The sequence below is a fragment of the Asterias rubens genome, chromosome 1 (genome assembly GCF_902459465.1).
Source record: "Asterias rubens chromosome 1, eAstRub1.3, whole genome shotgun sequence".
NCBI lineage: Eukaryota > Metazoa > Echinodermata > Asteroidea > Forcipulatida > Asteriidae > Asterias > Asterias rubens.
In genome coordinates, this window is record NC_047062.1 from 30,930,970 (window position 1) to 30,941,161 (window position 10,192).

A 10,192-nucleotide genomic window follows, 5' to 3' on the forward strand; every position below is an offset into this window, starting at 1 on the left:
ATCTCAAAATCAAATTCGTGGAAAATTACTTCTTTCTCGAAAACAACGTCACCTCAGAGGGAGCCGTTTCTCACAATGTTTTATACTCCCATTACTCGTTACCACTTAAGGTTTCATGCTAATAATTATTTTGAGTAATTACCAATAGTGTCCACTGCCTTTAAAACTTGACACACAAGAACATCACTGATAACTTGATACTTTAAAATGTTAGTTCAACTCTTGTTTATTAACACAAAAACATTTTATATGTACATGTATATAGCCAAGAAAATGTTCTCTATATAACTTTGGATAAGAATGACAGTATTGGTTAAAAAAGTCCATTACCTGTTTGTTTAATCAAGAATCTCGCCAAAGGATAATTGTTGATAAAACAACAACAGACTAGTTCATTGAAATAATAATGCCATTGAAATGTAAACACGACAGAATTATGGCAAGTAGCTACAAATTACATGTACGTGTACATGCTGCAGACATTATTTGACCATATGATTTATTATCTGTTCAACTTGTTTTGTTTTTATGGACGGAATCTTTGAATATCTTTTTTATTAAATTTAATTTTGAAGAGTTAAGTAACTTTGTAATATTAACATAGAATACAAAAACAATGTAATAAAAGTTCAAAATTAATTTAAAAAAAACCATAAATAACAGTATCTTTTGAGAGGATTGGTTGGCCATAGCCCACCGAAATTGAGGAAACCTTTCAACTATACAAATATTGGATTCATGTCAGTGCATTGATGTAGAATATGTAGAAATCTGGACTATTATATTTCAAAAAGCAAGTGAAATGGTGATCTAGATTTCACCGAGTGATTATATTCTGAGGCAATGCATAGATAAAATGCATTCAATATTTTTTTTTTAAACTTTCATATAAATCCTTGTCGCTTGTTTTTTTTAACCACATGAAAGAATAAATAGAGGCGTAAACTCGTCCTCCATCTATTCTAAAAAAATTTCAAAACGTCTTAATACTGTGGATGACTCCATGTAGACGCCAGTGTAAAATGATTGGCCTGATACTTCAGGGAGGCAATGGGGGCAATTGCCTCCCTGTTGTCTGGTCATTGCCTTGGTGCCCTCCAACAGTAGAAGTTTAAAACTTACAATTTCCTCTTTATCAAGGAGAAACTGCCTTGGAGCCCTTGCCCTTTCAAAAACGAACATTAAGTTCGGGAACGACGGTATGAAAAGTCCATTAGTTATCCATATTGGATGGGTGCCTGTACAATATGAAGTTTGAAGCTTTGTCCCACGTATCAAGTGACAAGGATCTGTAACCATTCATGTTTCTTAAATGGCACCATATAAACATTTTCAAAAGTTCCCCCTAGAATTTGCTTTCATGGAAGTATTTTAGAGACTGCACAACTCAACAATATTCCTGGCTCACAGTAGGAACGGCAGATCTTTGTTCTTTTCACCAGTCCCGAAGTAGACATAGCCAAACTTCTGCGAGTGAGGGACGTGGTAGAATGAAAGGCCGGGCCACAGAGTACTCATGATGCAAACAAGACCACTGCCTCTCTCAAACTTCAGACTCCATGAACCTTTAGTGGAAAAGGAATGAATAAGATTAACATCACCGTCTGAGCAGAAGTTTAAAGAGCTGCTAATAAGCACAAAATGTAGCAAAATAACTGCCCTTAGATGGACCTGCATTTTGCTTACTGCGATGGAACCATCAGGATCAGCCAGACATTTAATGCAAAATTTCATAATGCTGTTAAGCAGAAACAACTGCTTGAGAAATTTCTTTGTAATTTTAGTGGGGCACCTGTAGAGTGGTAACCTGTTTTTGTTAATAGCAATACATGAATTTGTATGTGCTTAGCAAGGTTTTGTGCATATTATATACTTTGAAATTGGGACCATGCCACTATGAGAAATCATATGACATATGTATAAGTGTCGTGGAACAACCTTCACTGTGACCAAACCATGCTCATGTCACCAACAATCGAAGACTGGCTGCTAAAACACACTCCTTTTTAAAAGCTGTATGCAAGCTTACACAGGCGCTAATGAGCATTGTTTCTCGCATGGCTATCCTCGAGTGGGATTTGAACCCGCGACCCCCAATATGAATGTAAATCCTTTACCTCCTCTTGGGATATCTTCACTGATGGGATCCAGGAAGTCAATGGACTTATCAAGGTCAGCTTTCTCAAGTAGGCTCTTCTCATTCAGACGTACAGGCTCTCTGAAGTGGAAGTAGTTGTGCAGTTTACCCGATTCTGTCACCGACAATCCTAGGGTTTAAAAAATAATGAAAAAGATCTCAATCCCTTTCTGATGAACCTTCATAACAAAGACATTATCAACATGGATCAAAACTAGGCTTGGTGCAAGATTTTTCTTTCTCAAAGTACCTAAAAAAGTAATGATCGTAAAAACTGCTTTGGTAAGAAGCACTGCAGCTGTTGATAATCTAGAACATTTTGAGAACAGATTCTCTTCAAAGGAATGTGGTTTCAGAGACAGGAACTCAAAAACATTTCAATCTGAGAAAATCATCTTTTTGTGTCTCATCTTACAGGCCTGGAATCACATGCAGGCCACATAGGCCAAGGCATCCGTTGCCCTGGGCCCAATTTCATAGAGCTGCTTAAGCACAAAATTTTGCTTAAGCAAAAAAATCCTTGCTTCGTAAAATCAGATTACCAGCTAAGACTCCACTAAATTGTTATGCCAAGTAAACAACAGCTAAATACCAGTCACAAGCAATGTATGTGGCATGAAATTTATGTGTAAAATAAGTGAACTATTTTCGTGCTTAAGCAAATTTTTTTTGCTTAAGCAGCTCTATGAAATTGGCCCCTGGTCTTGGCACCTTTCTCAATGACTTTAAGAGTTTCCAATGGAAGTGCCCTTTGCAAAATGAAAATGGCCTTGCCCTTTCAACATATTCAAAGATGAAATTCCAGGCCTGCTCTAATTCAGCCAATGGGACACAGAACAGCTAGATATATTTGTAGACTCCTGCTTGTGTGACAACAGATATTGACACATGCGGTTGGGCATACCTTCAAAGCTGCGATTCTTGAGAACAGTTCCATGAGGCGTCTTGACGTATGACCCTCTTGGAACAATGGCAACCTCTTCATCGATGTGCGCAATAACTGAAGCGAGACGATCCTCCTCCTTAATCATGATCTGCATCAAGGAAACATGAAAGAAATTAAATGTCTTAAACATTTACTCTTCTAGAAAGTTGTCGTTTAGATCCCCTGCAAATAGCACACGCCTTGAAATAACCCACAGCACCCACAGCAATTGCCTTGGTGCTGTGTGCTTTCCTTGTGGTGCCTCGTCACGCAAGGTACAAATTTACACTTTTCTCAAAGAGGTGCCCCTTAATGGGAGACTTTGAGGCGCTAGGTGGCAGCAGACTTACCAGGTAAATTTCTATTGTTTATGTAGTTCTGAGCATGCGCACATTACCGAGAACAATGGATTTTACCTGGTAAGTCTGCTGACACCAAGCGTCCTGAAAGTCTCTCATTACCAATGGTACGTATCGGCAACACATGAGTAAAAATATGTTATCATTCAAATGTGAATGGATGCTCTTCATGGAGATTTCCTGGAACTGGTTGCCTGTAAAACTGCCTCATTGCATCTAGCTCTTAGTATCACAGATGCAATAACTCAGTTAAAGACGATGGCACAATATGTCTTCCACTCTAGACTCACATTGCTCTCTTCCTCGGTTGCATCTTCTCCTTCTCCGATTCTCTTTATCTCTACATGTTCGTACTCATGAGATGGATCACCAAGGAACCTTCCTTTCACCACTGAGCACTGCTCTCGGATGGCTTGTGTCGCTTGTGGCAGAAGTCCCCATGTGACGCAGTCGATACTGTAAAAGAAGGGTCACAGAACAAGTTTACCAAAATGTCTGTAACAATATTGCTTTTATTGAACAAAACAAAAATTATACAACTGCAAACAACAATTTAGATTTTCTGGTCGATGTTTGATATTGCCTCAATTATATGATGTTTTCCATGACAAAAGTCTACTTACTATGTTAAAGATATTTGCAAATAGTATTAGTTTTTGTGCGATTTTTCAGGTAAAACAAAAAACATTTTCTTTAAAGAATTAAAAGACTTTATTTTAAGTTTGTCATATAGCCTAAACCTGATACAAACTTTTGATTTGTCATTACTGGTACTAGTTATAATAATAACCAACTGAATCTAATTAGTATTAAATGTTAAATTAATTAGTGTGTCTGTCTATCTTTAAATTTGAATTTAAGTTAAAACTTAAATTGAAAAAAAGATAGACACACTGAAAACAGTGGTTAATGTGGTGATCCATTCATGCGTGACTGACTGTGTTTGTTGTGTGTATAAATAATTGTAAATCTTCTGAATCTAAGTGACAACTGAATATTTTATTTGATGTTATTCTATCTTTACAGAATAAATTTCACGTCTTGGATCAATCTGTGAAGCCTATTGTCTATCGTACCTGTACAAAGTTTTCTTGTCGGCCATCTCATCACTGCCGGTACCCTGAGCAATGAAATAATCTCCCTTGATGCCCAGAATCTTTCCCCAGAAAAACACCCGATTAAATTTGTAATGATTCCGCAGAATCACAAGGGAGCTTTGGAGCGCTGCTTTCTGCTCCGTGCTCAACAAAATACCACAGGATCCGACGTAGTCGATATTTAGATGCAAACCTTCGGCCTCCATGATTGAACTTGATGTATTCAGCGACTTGATAAGTGGAAAAAAAAGGTGTTTTTCTTAACTTTTCCGCGGAGGTTTTTCTACTGCTCTGTGGAGGTTGTTGTTTATGGTGTGTATTGTTGTCAAGGGCCTCGCGCACGCGCTGTGTGGTCCCTCCGCGCCGGCCGTGGAAAGGTCAACTTAATTAACTGGTTCCCTGTTATTCCATGGACTTTCGTGCGGTGTGGAGCACCAGTGCTCACAGGTCACCGCGTTTCGTGATGTGGCAGCAGCACTGTGTGCAGTGAGATGGAACATCAGCGGGAAAGCCCCGTTTGCAATAGACTGCAAAATTAAATATTTGCCTTTATTCTTTAATTAATTAAATAGCCAGATTTAAGAGATGATTCATTAGATGCTATGGTGCATGTGTGATCAAGTTTGAGGCTAACAAGATGACGGTCCGCCGGTCCGCAGCTAGAATCAACAATGCCTGACAAACGAAATTGAGAGCAAGCAGAACAGAAGAAGAAGAGCATGCGTTTAAATCAAAAACACTAAACAGGTTGTTCAAAATCATTCATTCATAAATCATAAACAACTTTAAATTGAATTTCCCCCTGTATTCTGCTCTGTAACTTTCATTGTTGAACTTGTTGTTGTTAATGTCAATGAATGTTAATATTAATGGTTATTGTTATGTCAATTAAGTTATATTTTATTACCCGAGCCCATAGCGCTACCACCAGCAAGCCAACCAAAGTGATCAGTCACAAGCCGGACTTGTGTTGTGTTGTGTGAAAGTTCTCTTTTTTGTTGGTCTTTTTTGTTGGTCTTTTTTTAGAGGCCTATTATGTATTTCTATTAGCATTACCCTAAATGCATTAATTATCTGATTCTGCTACTTCCACTTCAGTCTTCACATGTTAAAGGCAGTTGGTTCGATATACTGATAGTGATAGAAAAGGGGTCGTTGATCAACTTAAATAGTGTTTGATTTAGTTGCGATAACGTAACCCTCCTCCCGCCATCGGTTTTACATTATAGCAACTATGCTTGATTGTAATTGGCCCAACCTTTAAAGTTTTCAAATCAAGGCATTTTCTCCTAGGTACATATAAACCCTACAAGGAATTTTTGTTTGTATTTACTCAAGTGTTTCCAGGGCACCAATCATGTCAATGCAATGGAGGCAATCACCTTTGTTGCCTCCATGAAGTATCGGGCCTGACAGCTATTCTACTTGGCTGGGTGATTATTGGAAGTCCATCAAGAAAGCAGGTCAAAAACTAGTTGCGATAACGTACCCTCCTCCCGACGGCATCGGGAGGAGGGTTACGTTATCCCAACTAGTCAAAATCTGTTAAAATTTATATGTTTTGGTTGATATTGTCAATTCTTTCCTCAACAGATGAAAATATGGATCCAGAGATTTCAGTGATATTCGCAGCATCACGGCCCCCAGGAGTTCCACAGTCGAAGCTCAGGGTGAAACTGCTCGAGGAATACAACCGGAAGACTTTGCCATCACACGAGAGCAAAATCAAGAAAATATGGGGACTACGAACCGAACAGAATCCAAAGCTTTACAACGGATCCAAGTTTCGGTTTCACTCACTCTATACTGTCAACAATAGCGGCGAGGTCACGTTTGGTTTAGGTATCACTGGATATAAAGACTTCATCGGGACAAACTGGGCGGATAATGCAGCTGAGCTTTTAGAGTCTGGCAGGAGAGATTTCAGTAACAGCCAGGCGTATATGTCCGATGCTTTAGGTGTGGGTGCTTTTGTGCAAACAGCAGATGATTGTGTTATTTTCATACGGAGGAGTCAGCATGTTGGTGAGGCGCAAGGACTATGGGACATTCCTGGTGGTCATCCTGAGCCAGGGGTACATACATTATCTTCTTCTAACTTCCCTGCAAAAATTTTACCTATATGTAACTACATTAACAAAAACATCTATTTGGGAATGTGAACAAATTAGGGTTGTGCATCTTTGGTTAAACTTCCTAAAAGTTCAAACAGAACTAGTGATTTCCATAATGATAGTGTCCAGTGATTCCAATCATTCTACATTGAGAATTGGAACGAAGCTGCAAACTTCAAGTCAGAAACCCACAGTTTGACCTGGTGCTTTGTTTTTTTTCAGCATACCAAGCAAAATATATGAAAACAAAACATTTTGGGGATTGAATTATGTGTAAGGCACATTCCTGATCAGTGAAAGGGATTTCAGTCATTCTATCAGGATGAAAAATTACTCTTAAAAGCACTACAAATTTTGTAGCGTTGGAGTAATTCAGTTGCAGTGGTTTCACCTAATCTGCAGTTTTATTTATGAATTTTCTCCCACTTGTTTAGGAAGTCAAAGGTGGTGCAGCTAGACTCGAAGACATCGTCCTGACTGACATGACTGATCTGGATGTCAGAAATGAGCTCATCTATTCCACAATTCGTGAGATCCGAGACGAGATCAACATCCCAGAGTCGGAGTTAGAGGAGCCTTACCTAATAGGACTGGCCAAAAATAACACCAGCTCAGGACGACCAAGTGCTGAATTCTTTGTCAAGTATGTGTTGAACTTTTTCACACTTATCAGACTAAAGCACGGTTCATATTCCTGTGAATGCGGTGCAAATTTTGACATCCCAGGGCAGCTAATATTTTGCAGGAGTTGAAGCACATTTCAATTAATGAGAATTATTCGGTGCAAATTTGTGACGTCAAAATTCGTATCACATTCACATTCGAGTTTGAACCGGGCTCAAATCTAGAAGTTTGTTGAGAATAGTTTAAGAAAAACTGGGCCTTCTTTTTTGATCAATCAAACAAATAAATCTATATAATTTTTTTTATTTTGACACCCCACCACTGAAAATTGTTTTTGAAAGCCTGTTATGATATCAAACATTTTCTGAATTTGACTGAATTGGGTTCTACCAGCCAGCAAGAAATCTCTGATCTTTACTTAAATCCGCCCTTTGTCCATCTGCTTTTTGTTTTATCCTGGCCCGCTCTCCTTTATACCAAGTGTTCATATAATGTCTTTGCTATTAAAATTACTTGACAGGTGCACATTACATTCTAGCAAAGTAATGGAGTTGTACAAAGCTGGTGGTGCAGAGGCAGATGAATCAACTGGGCTGAAACTCGTCCCGCTAGCGGTAACTTTAATTTCTGTTTTTTCTTGACAAATCTGTTTCTGTTGTTTACTGAGTAGTACTGGGTTAACTTAATGGCAGTGAGTTTACTCAGTAGTACTGAGTTTACTGACTATAGTGCTAAGTCAACTCAGTATTACTGAGTTAAGTGATGAGTAGCACTGAGTGGCACTGAGTAGCACTAAATACTGATTAGCACTAAATACTGATTTTACTAACTAGTGCTGAGTTAATTTAAAAGTAGATGAGTTTACTCAGTAGCACTGAGATCAGTTTACTGACTTGCACTGAGTTAACTGAGTAGTACTGTAGTACTGAGGTAATAGAATAGTACTATTAAGTTTACTGAGTACTGAGTTTACTGAGTGGTACTGAGTTATACTAAGTAGAACTGAGTTAACTGAGTAGCACTCAGTTAATTGAGTAGTCCATTTACCGAGTCAACTGAATAGTACTGGCTTTACTGACTTGTACTGAGTTTACTGACTTGTACTGAGTAGTACCGAGTTTACTGAGTAGTGCCAAATTGTTATTATATAAAACCATGACATTTTATTAATCCATTTGCAGGAGGTGATGAGCATGGAAAACACTGATATGTGGAAGAAGATGGCACCATCTGCTAAAGGATGCGTCAAGATGTATACATTAATGATAGACTCATAATCAGATCTCATGACTTGGGCCCAATTTCATAAAGCCTGTGAACACACAAAACTTGCAAAGCACGGAGTAGTATCGCTTAGCAGAGACTGTTTACCAGCGGAGCCCATATTACATTAAGTTTGAATTGTTGTTGCTGGTGTCTGACTCAACTTTAAACTAGCAAAGACATTTGTCAAGCAGTATTTTCTGCTTAACAGCTTAATGACATTATGCCCAGACATGGTCATGACCTTTGAACTAGCTGCAATCAGTCCAAGCATCTGTCTCTCTAACTTAATTCTTCTTTCCATCTCTTCTCATTTGCATGAACACACTTTTAGTTTATATTGTCTTTGGGTGAACTTTAAATAATTCACTCCCATAGGTGCAATTACAAGGGCATTGTTGGTTGAGGTTACAACAGCTGTGTATATATTTATAGAAATATAGTTTTATTTTTGGTAGAACAAGGCTCAGTGCTTGTTAACAGCCGTATATATTATTATTATTATTATATATGTTTTTGTTATTTCTTAAGTTAAACCCTCTTACTCAGTGGTAATAAACTATTTAAAAACAATTCAACTGCATGGGTTGTGCATGGTGGCACAAATTGGCATAAAATAAACCACTTACACATGTGTTGGTGTGTAATTCTATGGCCAAATGATATATTGCATAGCTTGTCCATTACTCATGATCTTACTTAGTAAGTACTCAGGAGGAGGGTTAACATTTTTTAATTTTCTAATGATGTCAGTTTGGGAAAAAAAGACCAAGTGCCTTACTACATGTATGAAGAGTCAGGCAAAGAAACCATATTTTTCCATTGTTAACATTCCAAAGGTGAGGATGTGCTTTATTTATTGTCTTCTTCTTCTTTCATTTTAAAGAGTTTAATAATGTGAGGTTTGTGGATGACACCATGTGTATAGACCTCATTTTGAGTAGACAACTCAATGTCAAGTTACATAATAGCTCGATGATGAGTTTAGGCATGGAATTGAACCTAAAACTGAACTGAATCTACTTGCTGCAAACTGCGTCACAATTGGTTAATTTTTTACAAGTGATGGTGAAAAGTAAAGTTTAATATTTGATAGCTATTTTTTTCTTCAAGTAAGGAACTTTGATATATTAAACGATGTGCAGTGCACTTCTACTTATAAATGTCCCCATGGCTTTCTGCCATTTTGGGATGGTCACATCATTGTATCTTTATAGTTTTATAGCAAATTAATTTTGTAGTGACTTATAAATTCACATGACTAATAAATAACACGGAATCAAAGTGAAATTTTAGAGTTTTGTTGTGTTCAGTTGTTTTGTGTAGATGGTTTTGGTTTGCTTTTAACAATGTTAACCTGGTTTTAGAGGGTTAATTTGTTGGAAGTGACCTCAAACTGATTGATTGGTAAATGTTCCTTTTTGCTGTTGTTTTTGTTGTCTGTGTTGTATGTTAACCTCATTTTCCTGAAATACTGCAGGTACCCTATGGTTCTGATCATTTTTTGCACTGGCATTTAAAACTCAAATAGGTAAAAACAATTTAATTGAGAGAAAATTGTACAAAATAATCAATGCCAGAACCTAAACACAATAATTGTGCTCAATTAACAAAATTCAGCCGAATGCATTTTTTTAAAAGTAGGGTTTACTTTCATAGTTATTTGTCCTCTA

The 10,192-nt window shown here is 37.6% G+C and overlaps 2 protein-coding genes across 2 annotated transcripts; one reads left to right on the top strand and one right to left on the bottom strand.

Moving 5' to 3' along the window:
- Positions 1-210: 210 nt before the first annotated feature.
- Positions 211-4,821, bottom strand: LOC117300919 (radial spoke head protein 9 homolog). Its single transcript, XM_033784788.1, has 5 exons — positions 4,498-4,821; positions 3,712-3,877; positions 3,042-3,171; positions 2,118-2,267; positions 211-1,565 (listed from the first exon to the last, which is right to left on the bottom strand). Exons 1-5 carry the CDS (start codon positions 4,722-4,724, stop codon positions 1,405-1,407), a joined length of 834 nt encoding a protein of 277 aa, XP_033640679.1. The 5' UTR covers positions 4,725-4,821; the 3' UTR covers positions 211-1,404.
- A 149-nt stretch (positions 4,822-4,970) lies between these two features.
- Positions 4,971-9,809, top strand: LOC117300037 (uridine diphosphate glucose pyrophosphatase NUDT22-like). The gene is made up of 5 exons (XM_033783699.1): positions 4,971-5,265; positions 6,112-6,593; positions 7,067-7,275; positions 7,777-7,870; positions 8,438-9,809. Exons 2-5 carry the CDS (start codon positions 6,120-6,122, stop codon positions 8,531-8,533), a joined length of 873 nt encoding a protein of 290 aa, XP_033639590.1. The 5' UTR covers positions 4,971-5,265; positions 6,112-6,119; the 3' UTR covers positions 8,534-9,809.
- The last annotated feature ends 383 nt before the right edge of the window (positions 9,810-10,192 follow it).

What these genes read in the sequence shown, in the direction of transcription:
- LOC117300919 (XM_033784788.1), bottom strand. Translation starts at nt 4,724, where the DNA reads ATGGAGGCCGAAGGTTTGCATCTAAATATCGACTACGTCGGATCCTGT. An exon ending in CAACCGAGGAAGAGAGCAAT is followed by an intron (nt 3,172 to 3,711) that starts GTGAGTCTAGAG and finishes TCCTTGATGCAG; the next exon opens with ATCATGATTAAGGAGGAGGA. An exon ending in CAAGAATCGCAGCTTTGAAG is followed by an intron (nt 2,268 to 3,041) that starts GTATGCCCAACC and finishes TTTAAACCCTAG; the next exon opens with GATTGTCGGTGACAGAATCG.
- LOC117300037 (XM_033783699.1), top strand. Translation starts at nt 6,120, where the DNA reads ATGGATCCAGAGATTTCAGTGATATTCGCAGCATCACGGCCCCCAGGA. An exon ending in GTGGTCATCCTGAGCCAGGG is followed by an intron (nt 6,594 to 7,066) that starts GTACATACATTA and finishes CCACTTGTTTAG; the next exon opens with GAAGTCAAAGGTGGTGCAGC. An exon ending in AGTGCTGAATTCTTTGTCAA is followed by an intron (nt 7,276 to 7,776) that starts GTATGTGTTGAA and finishes ATTACTTGACAG; the next exon opens with GTGCACATTACATTCTAGCA.